General features: G+C 45.2%; 1 protein-coding gene across 9 annotated transcripts in view; it reads left to right on the forward strand.

Annotated features, from left to right (window-relative positions):
* Positions 1-19,073, forward strand: part of WDR25 (WD repeat domain 25) — a 142,525-nt gene that overhangs the window by 78,740 nt on the left and 44,712 nt on the right. For all 9 annotated transcript variants that reach the window (XM_026012577.2, XM_026012579.2, XM_072762313.1 and 6 more), the window contains one exon: positions 7,458-7,605. In XM_026012577.2, the coding sequence (XP_025868362.1) occupies positions 7,458-7,605 (148 nt within the window). The remainder of the gene's footprint in view (positions 1-7,457; positions 7,606-19,073) is intronic.

The following is a 19,073-nucleotide window of genomic DNA, read 5'->3' on the forward strand; positions in this document are numbered from 1 at the left end:
CTGCCTTTGGCTCAGGGTGTGATCCCAGGGTCCTGGGATTGAGTCCCACATCAGGCTCCTTGCATGGAGCCTGCTTCTCTCTCTCTCTCTGTCTCTCATGAATAAACTAATAAAATCTTAAAAAATATATATAAAGATGCAGAAAGTTAAGTGTAAAAGGATAGAAAAAGATATACCACACTAATAACAATTTTAAAAAACCAGAGTAGCCATATTAACATTAGGCAAAGTAGATTTCAGAGCAAAGAATATTAGCAGGAATAGATTTATCTTAAAATGATAAAGGGGTCAGTTCATCAAAGGACATACCATTAGGTGCATAAATATTTATATACCTAGTAAGAGCTTTAAGATACATGAAGCAAAACTGATAGAATTGAATGAAGAAATAATCAAATCCACAATTATAGTTGCAGGTTTCAACACCCTTTTATCAATAATCAATAGATGAAGTAGACAGGAAATCAGTAAATATATAGAATATTTGAATAACACTATCACCCAGTTTGGTCTGTGTTAACACTCTATGTAACAACAGCAGAATATACATTCTTTTGAAGTGTACATGGAATGTTTACCAAGATAGACCAAATACTAGGCCATAAAAGAAGTCCCAGTAAATGTAAAATTATTGAAAGCATTTAAAGTATATTCTTTAATGATCATGGGATTAAATAAAAAATCTGAAAAATTCCCAAATATTTGAAAAACTAAACACAAATAATCTAAATAATCTCTGGGTCAAGGAAGAGTCTGTTAGATATATTAGAAAACATTTTGAACTAAATACAAGTGACAGTACAACATATGAAATGTATTAGAGCAGTTCTCAGCTGGTAATTTATAGCACTAAATGCCTATATTAAAAAAAAAAAAAAAGAAAATTTCAAATCTGTGATCTCAGCTTTCACTTTAAGACCCTAGGGGAAAAAAAGAGCAAATTCAACCCAGTGTAAGCAAAAGAAAGGAGATTAAGATAAGAGCAGAAATAATTGAAATAGAAAACAGATAAACTGGAGAAAAATCAGTAAAACCAAAAGCTGGTTTGTTGAGATCATTGAAACTGATAAACCGTCAGCCACTCATCAGGAATAAAATAGAAAAGACACAAATTACTAACATAATGTGAGAAGTGACTTAATTACAAATTCTAAAGATATTAAAAGGCTACTAAGGTAATGTTATGATTAACTTTGTGCCAGTGAATTTTACAGCTTAGATGACATGGATAAATCCCTTGAAAGACCCAAACAGGAAAAGCTCACTCCTAAAGAAATTGGTAACTCCTAAAGCCCCATATCTATTAAAGAAGTTGAATCTATAGTTAAAAACCTTCTCACAAAGGAAACTCCAGGCTCAAATGACTTCACTAGTGAATCTTACCAAACATTTAAGATAGAAACAATCCAAACATTTGTTATGGATTGAATTGTGTCTCTCTCAAAATTTATATTTTGAAGTCCTAACCCCCCAGTGCCTTAAAATGTGTCTTTATTTGAAGATAGGGTCTTTATAGAGATAATAAACTTAAAATAAGGCCTTTAGGATGGGCCCTAATCTAGTATAATTGGTGTCCTAATAAGGGGAGATTTGGAGACAGACATACATACAAAGAGAACACCTTGTGAATGTGAAGACAACCATGTACAAGTCAAAATAAAGATCTGGAAGATGGTCCTCAGAAAGGGCCAATCCTGCCAACACCTTGATTTCTGACTTTTAGTTTCCTTGATCATGAGATAATACATTTCTGTTGTTTAAGCCACTCAGTTTGTGGTGCTTTGTTATGGCAGCCCTAGGAAATGACTGCACAATTCTATTCAAACTTTTCCAGAAAATCATAGAGAAGGAAACACTTTCCAGCTTATTCTGTGAAGGCATCATTACCTTATACCCAAAAAGAAAAAGACATTGTAAGGGAAGAAAGTGATAGATCATTATCTTTCATGAACATAGATACAAAATTTTTAAAGTTTTAGTAGATTAATCCAACTATATGTGTGTTTATGTGTATGTATGTGTGTATACATACCTATTTATTTCCATGTATTTATAATATCATGGCCAAGTAAGATCTGTCTCAGCAATGCAAGATTCACTTAACATTTCAAAATCAATCTATATATTTCAGCATATTAATGGACTATAAAAGAAGAACCAAATGATCATTTGAAGAGATACAGAAGGAACTTTTGACAATATGTAGATAGTATTCATGTCTGATAAAAACATTGTGCAAACTAGAAATAGAATTTCCTTAAACTGATAAGGGGCATGTATGAAAACATTAGCTTTCACATTATACTTAACTATATAAAAGATGGACTGCTTTCTCCATCAGACCAGGAACAAGGCAAGGGTATCCTCTCTCATCATGTCTCTTCAGCATTGTAGATTCTAGCCAGTGCAATAAGACAAGAAAAAGAAGTATAAGGTATCCATATTGGAAAGGAGGAAGTAAAACTATCTTTATTTGCAGACAACCCAATTTGTCTATGTAGAAAATTCTACTGAATCTACAAAAAAGCTTCTAGAATTGAAAAGTTGGTTTAGCAAAGTTGCAGAATTGAAGGTTAATATTCAAAAATTAATTATATTTCTAAGTATTGGAAACAACCTGATATTAAAAATCAAAAATACTATTTACAATATCATCAAAACATGAAGTCATTAGGAATAAATTTGACAAAAGATGTGCAAGATTTTTTCATTAAAAATCTGCATAATACCGCTTAAGAAACTAAAGAAGACCTAAATAAAAGGAGAGACATATCCTTTTCATGCATTGGAAGACTGAATATTGTTAAGGCATCTCCCCAAATTGGTCTGTAGATTCAATGCAATTCTAGCCCTTGACGCTCACGTTGTAAAGGAATCCCAAGCTTTTGCAGGCACATGTCTTGGTGAAATTTGGGCACTGGTTGCACAGGCTTGCTGAGCCAATGAGTCTGATAGTGGTCGCTGGAATGATGTCGCGGGGCAGCAGGAGTGTCAGCGGTGGAAAAGAGACCAGGAGGTATGGTGGACTAGGAAGGTCTGCAAGGCAGGAGATGTCAGGGAGGGGCCAAATCGGAGGCAAAGTTCACCCAGAAGTTTGATAGCCATTATGTCCAGGTGGTAGAATTATGGATGATTCTTATGTTTTTCTTTGTGTTTCTGAGGTTTGTTTCCCAAGGCAGACTTACTTGTAAGAAAAACCACAATCAGAGAAACCACAATCTTGCAGTTGATTCCTATGGGATATTGTTTTTTTGCACATCTATGTAATTTGAATATTTTACAAGGAGGTTGTATTTGTTTTGTCATCAAAAACAAAAGGTGGACAGGTAGGGAGGGGGAATGTTGCTAAAGCAATAGGTCTTAAGAGACTGTGAGGAGCCCCTAATGGGGCCGTGTATCAGTAACCAGGATGTAGGAACCACAGTAAATACAGTACAGCCAAGCAAATGCACATTTTACTTGTCATGTTCTTTCTGAATCTGATTTCTGTTGGACACATAGAATGTCTGTCTCTAGTTAATGCATCAAGTCATCTTAGAACATTTGACAGAAGACTTAACTCCTTAATTCCATGGAGGCAGATTGGTATCTCTAATTACTTAATTGGAAAAAGGTACACACTTCAGGCTGCCACAGTGTTTGGGAATTAATCTTTAAAACCTGACAGTGAACATTAAATTCAATTAGGGAGAGCGATTAGCAGAGAGTCTTCTCTCCTTCACCCTGGGTAGCTTTGAGAAGTGGCTGACTGGTCTGCATTGATTCTGACGCTATCCTTGTGTGTATATCAACCAGGAGAGCCAAGTATGCATTTTTCACTTCAGAGGAGAGTTATCGGACAATTTACAGATTGATGGATTGCCTTAAACATGTCTCCACAGCTGATTCAGAAGGCCTCCCTGGCCAAGAATTCAGACTCACCAGTTTGCTGCTTCGGGTCTTGGTGCTTTCTCCTCCTCTTCTCTTTCTTCCTCCCCTTCTTTCCTCCTCATTCCTTAACCTTCTCCTCCTTCTCCTTATTTTGTTGGTTCTACATTCCAAGAGGGGCTGCTTTTCTACTGCCTCCAACTGGTCCAGCTGTGCTTCTCTCTCCCCCGGATTCTTGCAGAAGTTCCACACTGTGTCCCTGTGTCTCCCCTGCCCTGCACTCTATTCCTGGCATAGTAGCCAGAGGGGCCCTGTTTCTGCCTGTAAGGTTCTTCCCTGATTTCTGTACAACTTCCTTCCTCACCCTTTCAGATCTTCCTTAAAAGCCACCACCATTTCCACTCCTCCTCCTGACCTTAGGTCCCCTTTCCTGCTCACTTTTGCCTTTAGTCTTTAACACCACCTTGTATACTGTCTAGATGCTACTTGTTTTTCTTGTTTAATGTCTGTCTCATTGAAGATAAGGGATTTTGTTTTAGTTACTTACTGCTGAACAATGCCTGGCTAATAGCAGGTAGTCAGGAAATGTTTGTTGAATGAATGGAAAAAATGAGTTTATTTTTATTTATTTATTTTTTGGTGGGGAGGGGCAGCATTAGAGGGAGAAAGAATCTTAAGCAGGCTTAATGCTCAGCATGGAGCCAGATATGGGGCTTGAGCTTACAACCCTGAGATCATGACCTGAGCCAAAATCAAGAGTCAGATGCTTTAGCCTACCGAGCCACTCAGGTGTCTCCCCAAATGAATAGTTTAATAGATGGAAACATTTGGGAATATTTGCTTCAAGGCATAGTCATATTCTCTTTTCCTCTCTCTCTCGGAAATATAGTGTAGTGTTCATAGTGCTCTTCACCCAGCCCCATCCTTGCCTGCCACTCCCTGGAGTGACCGCCATCTTCATACATGTTATTATAGTCTTACTGCAAATGCACAAATAAACATGATAGATTTTTGCATCATGTGTGTTTTTAAGATTGTGGTGAAATGCATAAAGCACAGGATTTACTGTTTTAACGATTTTCAAGTGCACAGTTCAGTGGCAGTGGGCACATTCATTCACATTGCTGTGCAACCATCATCACCATCCATCTCTGGAACTCTGTCTCATAAAACTAAAACTCTGTCCCCATTAAACACTGACTTCCTACTCTCCCCTCCCCAGTCCCTGGCGCCTCCATTCTCCTTTCGATAGCTATGATTTTGACCTTCTAGGAATCTCATGTAAATAGAATGATACAGTTTTTGCCCTTCTATGACTGGCTTATGTTACCCAGCACGGTGTCTTCAGGGTCCATCCACATTGGAGCAGGTGTCAGAATCTCCCTTCTTTTTAAGCCTGAATTGTAGTTCATTGTATGGATGGACCATGTGTTGTTGATCCATTTATCTGTTGATAGACTAACGGGGGTTGCTCCCACCTTTTGGCTCCTGCTATGGACGTTGGTGTGCAGATATCTCTTTGAGACCCTGTTTTCAGTTTCTTGGGTATGTACACACAAGTGGACTTGCTGGATCCTCTGGTGACTATGCATAATTTTTAAAAATTTTTATTTATTTGAGAGAGTGGGTGCGAGAGAGAGCATCAATGGTGGGGAGGCAGAGGGAGAGGTCAACAGTGCACGGAGGGTCCAGTTTCTCCACATTCTCCCCACACTTATTCTTTTCTTTTCCCTCCCTCCCTACCTCCTTTCCTTCCTTCCTTCCTTTTTCAGTAGAAGCTATGAGCATTAAGTAGTGTTTCATGTGTTTTTATAATTTAGATGGCTTTTTGCTGCATATATGCAGCTTGTCTTATATAATCAATATTATGTTTTCTTTTGTTTAGCCATGTTAACCCTGTAGGTGTAGCTCATTAATTTTACTTTATTTTTTTCTATTAGTCTTACTTGTACATAGTTTTGGAAAAAACTGCACTCTGTTCTACCACAAACTCCCACTCCACTTTGAAGTCTTCTGGCTGTTTCTTCCATTATTTCTATCCATAATTCAAACTTTTTGTTTTTTCTTTAAGTAGGCTCCACGCCCAAGTGGGGCTGGAACTCACACTGAGATGAGTTGCATCTCTACCGGACTGAGCCAGCCAGGCACCCCCCTCTGTCCATATTTCAAATGTAAATGCTGCTATTTCTTGATTTTTCAGTTTGAGACCCTAGCTATTAACCCCTAAGAAGAAAAAAAGGATCCGAGCTCTTAGCATGCTTTGATGGCTGCTATTGACCTCTTATTTTCTTAAGCTCAGACATTTACATATACCCAGAAAACATTCTTTCAGAACTCTGATCCTTTGCATTTTGAGGACTTTGAGGATGCAGCAGGATCAATTTTCCCATCTTGAAAGGAAGTCTGTCTCCAGATTGGGTCTGTGGATGTGTAGGTACACTTTGGGATATTAGGGAAATGAAGATGTGAAGCTTGGGTTCCTGATGTAACTGAGAGAGAGTCTGAGAACACTGCTCTTAAGAACTCTGTGCATGGCAAGCCCCAAGGAGCATGCTCACCAGCCCCACTTATCCCTCACCACAGTCCTTGGGATGAGGTTCTTCTTACCCCCACGTTGTGGAAGAGGAGATAGAGGCCAGGGAGGCCAAGTCACATGATCTGCAAGCACATAGGAGACACTTGGCTCTGATGCCCATGTTTTGGCTGCAGATGGCTCTTCTTGCTTCTCATGTTCCATCCTCTGAGCCACCTCAGGTGTTGGGCAGGAGCGTCCCCTGCTTCCTGTAGTGACAGTGAAGGTAGGAGACTAGCCCTCCTGGGCATCAGTGCATGCCCAAGCCCAGAGCCAGCCCTGCCAGGCTCCATGCTAACCAGCTGTTCCTTGGGGTTCTTGGGAGAGCTGGTGAAGGGCTCTCTCACCTGTGGAGTGACCCTGGCTCTTAGATTGTGTGGTTCTATACTTGGCTTAAGAACGTATTTCAGAAGTCACTGAGTGTACATGGGGCTTTCTGCCACAGACCTCATCACCATGGAAAGCTAGGGTGGGAATGAAGGATAGTACCTTCTGCTCAGAAAAAAGGACAGCTGGCCCTATGGGTCCTTGCCTGGTTGTATGCACAGGTGTGGCAAGCTCTGTTTTGGATCTTACTCTTAAAACTGGGCTGAAGAGAGCCTGACCTGGTGTAGTGTTCATTTCAGGGCTCACAAAGCCCTGTCCAAGAGGACAGATGTCAGAGATGCAGGCAACACTGGGCTAAAGGAAGTGTGAGCAGAGCAGGATGTTTGGTGGGGAGTAGCTGCAGAGTGGATGGGAAGGGCTTGGAGGCTGGGTGGCAGAAGTCAGGCATGCTGTTTTCTTGAGGGCTTCCTTAACCCCAGTAAAGGTTTTGGGAAAAAGCTCCCTTTCAATTCATCAGCCCCAGGTCTTTGCACCTCTGTAAGGAAAAGTCTAACAGCTAGGTATTGTTTTGATGGTAAAATAACAGGAATCTAGTTCCACTGTGAGTCCCTCTCCTCCTGTAGAGGGGTCAAGCTGGGCCCTGGAGGTCAGGTCCCTGTTTTTGACATCGGGCACTGTGTTTGCCTTGTAGGTGTGGAACGCTGTGGACTCAGGCCGCTGCCTACAGACATACTCCCTGCATAGCGAGGCCGTGCGGGCTGCCCGGTGGTCTCCGTGTGGCCGGCGCATCCTCAGTGGTGGCTTCGACTTCGCCCTACATCTAACAGACCTCGAAACAGGTGTGTTTCACTGCATTGTTATCCTGAGGCACCCCTCCCTCGGAGCTGGCAGCTGAGTCAGCTTTCTCGTTGGGAAGCTTCTCTGGGTGGTCGGTAGCCACAAGCTGCATACAGTTTCAGGGCAATAGGACATGGCCCTCAGAAGAGGCTCACACTTGGAGATTATGTTTCCAAGGCATTTGCCTGGAACCAAGACTCTCCACGGAGGGTTCGAGGTGGGCCTCTGCCAGCCTGCCCAGAGGACAGAGCCCCAAGGTTGTCTCAGCCTCAAGCTGTGGGGCTGGATAAAGAGGTGGCTTTTTAATCAACTTCTGACATGTAATTTGTACCAAAATAGATTTAGCTTTATCACAATGTCCTTTGGTTGGAATCAGTTTAGAATTCCTGTCAATTCATTATCGTTGAAACGCTGTAAGGAATGATTCCAGCTCATAGGGAAAGTCTGCAAACGAGTTCTGCTTTAATGCCTACACTGAAAAGGCATTTGGGTAAGATGGATTTGTGCTGGGTAAATCCTAAGGGGGCTCTTGACAAGCAGGGCGAGAAGGAGAGATAAGTCAGTGGAAAGAACTTTATATTACTGAGTGCTCCTACGCACCCAATCTAGCTGCAGCCCCTGAGTGGGGTCTCATTTGTGCTCATCAGGTGAGAACAGAGCCAGAGGTATGGAGCTGGCCTGAAATCTCTGCCCCGACTCAGGCTGTATGGTCTAAGTACCCACGTTGCCTTTTCCTCCCTGGGCTCCTTCTGGTCAGTTTTCTGCTGGACACTCTGCCAAGGCCAGGAGGGGAGGCCAGAGTTGCTACCCATCCATGAGGTGTCCCTTTCAGCCTGCAGAGAGGCCTCCCATGCCCAACAGTGGAGGCGCTAGGGTCTGGCAAGCAGGAGATGACAGTTCTCAGCCCAACCACACAGCTTCTGCCCAGCAGCTTGGAGGGGGTACAGGGAAGGAACCAATGGATAGTTTGGGGGATCTGTGCGGTTTGTTTCTTACCTCGAATACCCTCATCACCTCTGGACTGCTGAGGGACAGCCTCACTGCTCTGCTGCTCGAACCTCATGTGCTCGCAATGAGGATGAAGACAAGACTCGTGGCTGCATCGATGGCCAGTACCATGCCACAGGCTGCCCATGATTCTTTTTCCCTATTCATGGGTGAGAAGCCTGAGGCTCACAGCAGCAAGTAGCTTGCTCAGAGCCTCCCAGTGGTGCATGGCAACTGGGGATTTAAGCCATGTCTGCAATTGCAAATCCTGTGCCCTCTCCACTGTGCTGAGTGTATGGTGTTTTTCTTCTCAACAAAGTGTTTCCCCAACTGTTTGTAGTCTTACCATGAGCTCCACAGAGTCAATGAGGGGGCCAGGGCTCAGGGTTTTGGTGCCACCTAGTTGGTGATGACTGCAGCAGGTTATATCCCAACCACCCACTTATGTATGGGGTCTCATTTAGACCCCACTCACCCTTCAGGGCTGGCACCCTGTGCTGTCAGACTCCTGTTTTCAGGCACTGGTCTGACAGGCTCACCATGACGCCTGTGGTCCTAGTAAACTGTGTACAGCATTGGAGACACAGAGGGAACAAGACCCAGGATCTGCCCTAGAAGCTCTTGTTTGCGAAAGGGGCAGACAGAAGCGCAGAGAGAATCTCAAGTCACAGTGATAGGGCGAGATACGGGTACAGGAACTTGTAGCCTAGAAGATCAAGAATGTCTTCTGGGAGGAAGTGGAACCTACTCTGAGGCAAGAACTAGGGGGGTAGAAAATTTAGGTGAAGGGGGCACGATTGAGGGGGAGGGAAGTGCGTTCCTCAGTAGGCAGAGCAATGAGGACACATTTACAGGAACATGAACCACAATGGTGTGTTTGGAATTGTGGGGTGCAGGGACCCAGGGGCAGCGAGTCTGAAGGTGCAGTTCCTGGCCTATGAGGTGTGTGTTCTCCAGGTGCTATTCCCCACTCCAGGGTCACTGAACACCCCTGGGTACCCACACTATCCACCCATGGAGTGTGCAGGACTGGTGCTTCTTGCAGGTGAGGGGTGAGGTTGGATGGATCAAATACAGGTTCATTTAATAACAGCAATGGATTCCTAGTGGCCCTTTGTCCCAATGGATCTCAATCAACAGATGTTAGACAGACAGTGCCATTGCGTGTGTGGGTGTGTGTGAGTGTGTGTGTGGGGGAGTGGTTCCGAAATGTTTAGATGTTTAAAGAGAGTCTTCCTGCCTGATAAATTAGGGACTGCCACAGCAGATGGCAGTAGGGGGCCATTGCTGAGTTTGGAGTAGGAGAGAATCATGGCTTGATTTGTACTCTGGGCAGTTCTCCCCAGTGTCTGCAGTTGATTGGGTATGACCAGAGGCAGGGTGGAGGACCGGAGGAGGGGAAGAGACATGCCTTGCCCAGTTTACTGGAGAAAAGCTTGTCTGGCCCCAGGCCCAGCGTGCTCCTCCCAGCTGTGGTGTGTTGGGTGGTTGAGCCTCTGTCCTTAGAGCTTTTCTGCTCCACCCCTCTCCCGGGAATAGCATTCCCCACCTGGTTCATTTGTTGAGAGTTCAGTTCCATTCATTCAGTAGGTACTTACTGAGTACCTACTAGGTACAGGACCTGGTGCTTGGGCTATAGTGGTGAGCATGTTGGATATTCTTTGTCCCTTTGGGGAAAGGGTCTCAGGGTTTGGGCCTCACCCCCTGGGGAAGCCCTCCAGCTCCTTAGGTGGGGCCTCTCCTGCTGAGGGGGTTGCTGGTTTCCATCTCCCTGACTAGTGTGGAGACGCCGTGCGAATGGGACTTGTCAAGGGAGTCTTAGTGTCTTCATTATCTGACCAGGCTGGCTCAGAGCAGCAGCTCGGCATGGCATGTGTGAGTAGAGGCTGGCCCTTGCTGGGCAGTGAAACCCATCAGTGGCTGCTGGGGTAGGGGAGTAGGCTCCCCATGTGTCTCCCACCTCAGCTCTGCATCCCCATCCCAGGTTGTACTGGTGCTTTCTTTAGCAGATGCTGGTGGGCTTGGGCAGCCCCTGTGGCTCTCGGCCTGGTTTGACTTATCTCGTCCTTTCTCATCACCAAGTCTGATTTTCCTTTTTACTTGATCTGCCTCTTTCCGCCCTTGGTGATTTGGCTTTTTCATTTCAATCTAATTAGAACTCCCTGCCAGGAGAAGGCAATGCAGGGCGTTCTCACCGCAGCGCTTTGAGAATTAGTCACTCGGTGCCCATTGTCGTTAATGGGAATTTGGCGCCAAGGCCATTTATCCTGGTGTCCTCAATCAATACAGTTAAAAATCTGTGGATTCTAAAATGTCAATACCCGACCTGAAATATGGAGGGCCAGCAACATTTTATCTCGTTAATTTATAGTTCTGACGGGCTGTTGGCTTATAGGACAACCATGAATCAACACCTAAATAAAATCCGCTCACAGATTCATTATTTTTGGTGCTCCCGCTTCAGTCTGTAATCTTCCTAACAAAATGTCTCTGGTGCATTAGGCTGAGGTGGCCTCAGGGAACCCTGGTCGACTTCACCAGGGCCCGAATGTCGCCTGCCTTATGAGTCAGCTGACCTGCACACCAAATCAGCCAGTCTCCATAGAATCCTCTGAAGAGCTTATTCAGTTCTGCTGGCCCTGGTCTCTTGCAGGTTCCGGCCCCGCCAGGCAGCTGTCCCCAGCCTGGCTATTAAGGCCTCAGAGGTATATGCAGGTCCTCCTACTTTGCATTTATTGGCTGCAAAAGAGATTTTCCTCTCCCTGGAACCCTCAGGGCCCTGGCTGGAGAGGGCACCTTGTCCTCCTTTTGGCCTGGTCCACTCTCTTGATGTGTGTCCAGTCTGTCCCAGACATCCTTGCAATGCCACCTGGTCCCAGGTACCTCATGTTGGAGCCAGTGCAGTGTGATAGGAGCATGGATGAGGTACAAATGTGTTCTTCCGCTTACCTGAGCTGGGTGTCCTTGGGTAAAGTTCCTCCATCTCCATTTCCACATCTGTGGAAGGGGGTAACAGTGCCTGGCAGGGTGGCAGAGTGGTTGAGGGGATAGGCTGAGATAATGTTTGTGAATACTTTACAGAATGCCTGGCTCAAGGTAGGCACTCAAAAAATATGTTCCTTCCTCTAAGAGACCCTTTGGATGGTGAGAAATAATGAACCTTATTCCTGCTGAGTGTCCAGAGAACCCCAGTTGCTGGGCCATTTCCTCATGTTGAGCAGCTTTTATGGCTCAGCTTCAAAAGCCCTCAATCTGATGATCCCCAGCCAGCTTACTAGTGTGGCCCTTGGTCCCCCATGTGGTTATTTGGGGGGTAGGCTGGGAAGAAGACCGCCCTTCCAGGGTTCTCCCAGCTTCTCCATGACAAAATACTACTGGTGGTAGGCTAGCTGCTTCCTCCTGGTGATGAAATGGCAGCTGCCTCTTTAAGATGAGCTTGCAGACCTCCCACAGCTCAGCCTGACCCTCTCTCCAGAGTCCCAAGCACCCAGTGCTGAAGAAGGTCATGGCCTTCTGTACTCAGATACCCACTGCCCATGGCTTTGCTGTCCCTAGCACTTGGTCAGCGCCTGCTCTGGGGGTCCCTGTGTCTTTCACTGGGGGGTTATGGTACATGGAAATGAGCAGCCAACTGGGACTGGATCCACAAAGACCATTTCTGATGTTTTCCAAGAAGTGTGTTCTCGTCATGCATCATGATTGGGGCTCCCACCACAGAAGCACTCCAGGAAAGTGGAATGCCATATTGGCTGCGTGTGCGCCATGGGCCTGGCTCCGGATGGTGTGGCCCCATTTCCTAGCACACTGCTTGGCCTGTTTCAAGCCGAAATGAATAAGTAGATGTTAGTCCCTTTGCTTACTATGTATTTAGTCTCTACTCTCACCTGTGAGAACAGTGTGGTTATCCCCATTTTATTGACCAAGACACAGAGGGCTGGAGTGTGCAGGGACTTGTTTGAGGCCTCACAGCTGGCAGTGACAGAGCGGGGATCCGCCTCTGGTCTGTATGACTGGCAGAGGCTGCCACGTCTGTTTCCCTGCTATAGATGAACCGTTTGCTTAAGGGAGCTTGCTTGGCTCTCCCTTGGGCAGCTGGCTCACCACATAAGGAGGATAACTTGGGGCCTCCGGGAGGAAGATGCAGCTCAGATCTTGACTAGTCTTCTGAAGGAGGCTTCTCTGGCTGTTGACAGCCACCGCTCCAGTGGGAGAGACGTGAGCCCTGATGATTATAGTACACTTGGCAGAGGAAGGGGGAGAAGCATCTAAATTAGAACCCTGACGAAGAAGACCAGGAGCTCACAGGACTTCAGAGAAGAGGCTGCAGATGGGGCTCCTTTGGGGCTGAGTGGTGCCGCCCATACAGGTCTAGGAGGAGGTGCCTGCAGAAGGGCCTGGGCCTCCCCATTCTTAGGCTTTCGAGCACCATGACTGCATATCTCTGCAGTAGCTTCCCAGAAGCACTCAGTTAGGCATCCTTCAGGTGCCTGTAGAGGCCAGGAAGGCAGACACCCAGCTGCATCACAGGCCTCTAGCCAGTGGGCATACTTGTGCAGCTCCTCATGGTATAGGCATGTTTTGTGTAGTCAGTTCTTTGGGCCTAGAGTTTTGCCACTGGAACTAGATATGAAGTCTCTGAGGGGCTCCAGAGCCCAGTGAGGTCTGCGCTGATAACAGTTCTGGTGATGCCCCTCCGGTGCCTTCTTGCCTGGCGAGCAGCTGTCCACACTCCCTCCCACCCATGGATGCAGGCAGTGTTGGGTTCCTCCCCACCCCTCACTGACTTTTCTGCTTTTTCCTTGTCTTCAGCCAGGCCTCTTTCTCCTAAGTTCATTCCTTCACTGATACCTCATTCCTGGCCCAGTTTTAAACATGCTTGTTCTCAAGGCCACATCCTCTTCAGCCCTGGGTACCCAGTTCAATTCCCATGCACACCCTTTCTCTTTTACTCTGAAGAGTTTTTCTCTCCAGTCTCAGCCTTGTTTTCTTTCTGTACAGCTTTGGGGTGAGAAGCCAGCTCTAGTTATGGATATGAAATCTAGTGTTATTCAACGTCAGTGAAACACCCTAGCCCTGAATCTCATACTTTGGAAGGTGCCTACAGGTCTTGCCATATGTCCATACACATCCATGCCATCACCCTCTGGGTGGATAAAAGACGGGTTTTTCTCGACGGTACTAGTTCATTGGCTGCTGTCACGGCACGGGGGCAGTGCATCGTCTCTGTGTGTGCTGAGTGGCAGCTGTGCAGTGGTGTGGCTGACCTTGCAGGTCAGACAGCCTCTGGGGACTGGCTGGGAGACCAAACACAGATACCTGCAGGGTCCCCAGAAAGCCAACTTGAGGCAAAGTTTTAAGACACACTTTGTTTGCAAGTTGAGAATTTTTTTTTTTTTTAATTTTAAAAATTCAGTCTTCTCCAGATAATTAAGAGCATTGGCCAGATTGATGTGAAAGAGGTTTTACCACAACGGCTGCTGTTTCTCCATTGCTGCCCCCACTGTGTGCGGGCCTGTCATCCATCTGGGGCCTGCCATCTTCCATGCTTCTTCCTGATTCAGGACAACTGCTTCAGCTATGCTTTATTACCCTGGTTTTGTGGATCCGAGAGGACTGCTGGGCTCAGCTGGAGGCCCCCACTCATCCTGGGAGACCTGCAGACACAGGCCTGTCTGCCTCACACCCAGACCCTTCCCAGGACCCTGCCGGCGTGCCTAGATAGCCCCTGTTTCTGATTCATAGAGTTTGATTTGAAAGTTAGTAAGCTCCTTTTCTCGTTAACTTTGAGTCAGGATGGTTGGATTTACAGCTGGCCGAGTCCTTCCCAGAGGATGAGTGTAACGATATTGATTTTAGCGAAATGAGTCATATGCCGCCTGCCTGGGAACACAAGCTCAATCACCACAAGCCGACAGCATCAGCTTTCCCCTGTCAACATCCTACATGTTTGTGAGTCCATGGATGTGAACAAAGAGCTAAGGAGAAGGAAAGGTCATGGATAGCTTGCAGGCAGGTGAGGTGGGGTGTAGAGAGCGGGGCTCTGGGGTTAGACAGGTCCAGCCCCTCTCCCAACGTGGCTGACTTGTGCAGCCCTGGATGAGGCCTCACCTCTCTGAGCTTTCATTTCTCCTGCTGTGAAATGGGCTAATTACACCTACCACAGAGGGTTGTTACATGACATGCAAACCACATGCAAGCCTAGAGATAACAGGTGCAGAGGAAGACATGATGAACTTTCCTTCTCTTTCTTGGAGACCCATACTTGGGTTTCACCTGACTTGGATCAAATATCTGTTGCATTCCAGAAACTAGGCTGGGGGCCAGACATGCTGAGTGGAAGAGGAGGACCCTTTGGGGACCCAGAGCCTTGCATGACAATAGGGTTCCCCAAGGTAGGCATTAGAGTGGACAGGCAGTGTTGCCCCAGCCACATAGTTGGTCACCTGGGTCTCCACTTGAGAAAAGGAGAGGGGGCAGCTCTGAGGAATTCCCTGGCATGTTGCCAGCTGCTTTATCTTAACAGTATTAGTGATGGAAGCATGGGTAGTCATAATAGTGTCAAGAGAACAAATTGAGTTTCTGCATCCTATTTTAAACATATTTTTGCTTTAATGACGATTTATAGTTTATTTGTGTCATTATTGATTCAAGGAGGAAAAGAAGTGATTTTTCCTAACTCTAACAGAATCTGAACAGTTCTTGCACTGGTTGAGTTCATTATAACCAGATCGATAAAGCCAGTGTTAGTGGATTAAATATTTTAAAACTCAGTTTCCTATAAGCAGCATACAGTGAATAAATAGAACTCTATAACAAACATGTAAACAAGCAAAAGAGTCTCGAGGTTAAAGGTTATGAGGCAACAAACCATCGAGCTTAAAGTAGCATCGCCAGAGAGGACATGATAAACAAGGTACTCGGTATATAAAAACATCGAGTGGGAACAAGTCTGACAAGAAAGGACCTTCACCTTCACCATGGCGAGTGTTCACGTTGGAGATAGTCTCTGATAAATATTTCCATCCTTTGTCCACGTCTCTTCAACAGACTGTAAAAGCTAGCCCAGGGCATCATGTTCTCAGAGCCTCAAGACAGAAAGAAACTCCAGATCATTCCTCCCTCAAGGTTCCTGCTGTTAAAAACGTATAGCCCTTGGTTTTAGCCTTTAATCTAACCAAGGATGAATTCAGTAATTTGAAGTTTAATTTTCTCACACAATTAAAGGCTCCTTTTTGTTGTTTGCTGTCTGCCAGGTCCACTGGAACACTTTATATATTATGTAGTATGTATGTTGCCCTCTGGAGAGTCTTATGTGTATGAGGCTATGCAACACTGCAGTGAGGGATCTGCCCAAGGGACCTGCCCAACATCCCTCCCCTGTAAGTGACAGGGCCGGGATGGCACCTGGGTCTGTGTGGTTCTCAGTGCCTCTGCTACACCACCTCCTGCTCCAGGCACAGTGCTGGACGATGGCAGCTGGCGTCCTGATTTCTGAGCCACAGTCTTGTGCTAGATCTCCTTCCTTTAATGTTTCCCATTACGTGTCTAGAAGCTTATTAAAAATTTTTTTAAATCTTTTAGTTTTGGACCCTTTTAACAAACAAATACAGCAAAGGCCTAGGTTTTCATAAACCAAAGTAGGAAAAAAAGATATTAAACCATAGCTTGTCTTCTAACAAGAACATTTTTTTACTTAAGAGACATAGATTCTCTTCTCAGTCTCTTTAGGAGGTTGAAGAATAACATGCAGAAATACATGGGTTTTTTTTTAGCAGAAAAAGCTCAGTCCTCATCTTTTAGCAACTCAGCTTTCACTTTCCTCCCATCTTTTCCCCATTGTTGGCAAGACTGTATCACTGCACTTTTTGAAAAAATATGGCTAATTCACTGCTGTTTCTGAAATAAGCATATGGTTATATGCCATGGTCCAAGAAACAAGGAACATTTTTCTCCAGGCAGATAGTTTGTTTTTCCTTTTGGGCTTAAGGACTGGCAGTGAATGTGAGCGAGCAAGAGGTCAGCAGTGGGCACAGTTGCCTCTGTCAGGAGGATAGATTTCTGGCCTGCCAGGGCCTTCTCAGTGATGGGAGGGCCACAGTGGCATAGATGTGCTCCTTTCCCATTGAGGGGACATGATGGTGGTCCACTCCCTCATTCCTCAGACAAATCTCTGCTACTTGGCTGGAGCAAGTGTCCTGAGGCCTGAGCTACAGGTTCGATGTCCATCCTGAGATCTTCACAAGTGCTGCTCTGAGTACTGTCCCAGGTGTATGGAGACCAGGACAGGTGGCATCTGCTAACTGGGCACATCATGGGTGGTTTTTGACCACCAACTGTAGCTTGAATGAGTTTCAGGAAAGAAGAGGAAGCTCAAGGAATACCAAGTTTCCAGTTAGGTTAATTCCTGAGATAGTTTCTTGTCTGTTGATCTAATGAGAGAGAGACATAGGACCCAGACTACTGTAAGTCTCCTTATCTTTCCGATGCCTTTTTATTTATTTATTTTTAGATTTTATTCATTTATTCATGAGAGAGAAAGAGAAGCAGAGACACAGGCAGAGGGAGAAGCAGGCTCCACACAAGGAGCCCAACGCAGGACTTGATCCCGGGACTCTAGGATCACGCTCTGGGCGCCAAACCGCTGAGCCACCCAGGGATCCCCCTCCGATGCTTTTTTAGAAGAATTCTTTATTAAATAAAAAATCATGACAGTATTAGTATAATTTAAAAAGCTATCTCACTACCCCTAGAACAATTCACTTCAAGTTGGTGAATCTCTTCCCAGTCTGTCCATACCAATCCCTACTTAATATTTTTCTAATTCAAGAATAGGTATGGATGTTGTCCATCTTGCCAAAGAGCCCTGTTAATGATTCCAGTTTTATTTTTAAAAAATATTTATTCATGAGACACACACACATACACACACACACAGAGAGGCAGAGAGAGGCAGAGACACAGGCAGAGGGAGAAGTAGGCTCCATGCAGGGAGCCTGATGTGGGACTCGATTTCGGGTCTCCAGGATCGCGCCCTGGGCTGAAGGCAGTGCTAAACCGCTGAGCCACCTGGGCTGCCCATGATTCCAGTTTTAAACAGCTTTTCCATATTCCACCAGGCAGACACCTGTATTTGCCTTAACTGCTTGCATTGGGTTGGACAGCTAGGCTGTTGTTTATTTACAGTCCGTTCACTATTACAGATGATAGGATCCTAAGTGGCCAGCTCATGACAACACTGCAGCGACATAGGGTGACCTTGAAAATCTTTATGCACTGCATGTCTCAGCAACAGTTAGGGGCTTGTTGAGCTTAAAGAAATGTAGAGTCTTCTTTCACAAAACCTCAAGTCCTTCTCAAAGTTTCTCGGATGACACGTAACTACAGATTGTGGATCCCTGGAAGATGTTAGGAAATAAATCAACACTATCGTCCATCATGGGAAAGGTGACACATTTTAATAAAGAACAGGAGAGTAACTGCTTTCCAAGAAGGTTGTACTATAAGAACATTTTGAAACCAGATGTTTTTGTTTCCATCATTCTCTAAGTTTTGTTGCCAAGAACTACATGAATGTGTCACCTTTTAAAAACACTAATGCCGGTACTATTAACTTGGGAGCAGTTTTTCTGGTCTCCTTTAAAATCCTTTAAATGAAGATTTTGGTGGATTTTGAATTTGGTTGTTAAAAATATGAGAATGCAGTAATACCCTCTAATTCGTGGCAGGAACCATTCTCTGACTTGGGGGGAAATGGAACTTCACTAGTAAAAACAGTCACAAAATCCTTTGTGTCAGTGGTGGATGGAAGTAGACACTTTCTCCCTTGATGCCAGTGGTGAATGTCTTCTGTCCAGGTCCGTGCATCTCTGGGAGAAGTCTTTGCTGGCTCTGACAGACTTTGATGAGTGAAGCCATAACTGGGCTCCTTTCAGATCAGTGAGTCACAGAAAGTTCCCTACATTTGAAAAAAAAGTGGAAGCAGAGCCAGTTCAGTAGCTCTCACTAAAAATGTTATAACACATTTCAAAGAGATTTGTTGATACACTTAGTAAATGGCATGTTAAGATATATTTTTAAATATTGGTTATTTAGTCCTTGTCTCATATTTTAAAATGGTTTATTTTTGGTATTTTAATGCTCATAATTTTTTGGCATGGTAGCTCACTGTGTAACTTACAAACAAATAACTTAGAGATACGTGCTTAAGGGCTTTTCCTTGATGGGGCATGCTGTCAGAAGAGTGCAGAGACCATGGATCTAGGCAAATTGGATTTATAAAGGCTCCTGCTGTAACTCGAGAGTACCAATCGATGACTTTCATTTCCTTACCTGGTGAGCTGGTACAGCACTGTGTAGGGGTCCTGAACACAAAGCAGGGCAGCTGGAAGTGCTTTCTGAAATGAATGAGCAAACATGGTTTCTGGGTTCCCGTAAGAGGAAATGATGCTTGAGATCTTGGTGTCACATTGGTCTCCTCCTTGGC

This window comes from Vulpes vulpes, chromosome 6 (genome assembly GCF_048418805.1).
Source record: "Vulpes vulpes isolate BD-2025 chromosome 6, VulVul3, whole genome shotgun sequence".
Classification (NCBI taxonomy): Eukaryota; Metazoa; Chordata; class Mammalia; order Carnivora; family Canidae; genus Vulpes; species Vulpes vulpes.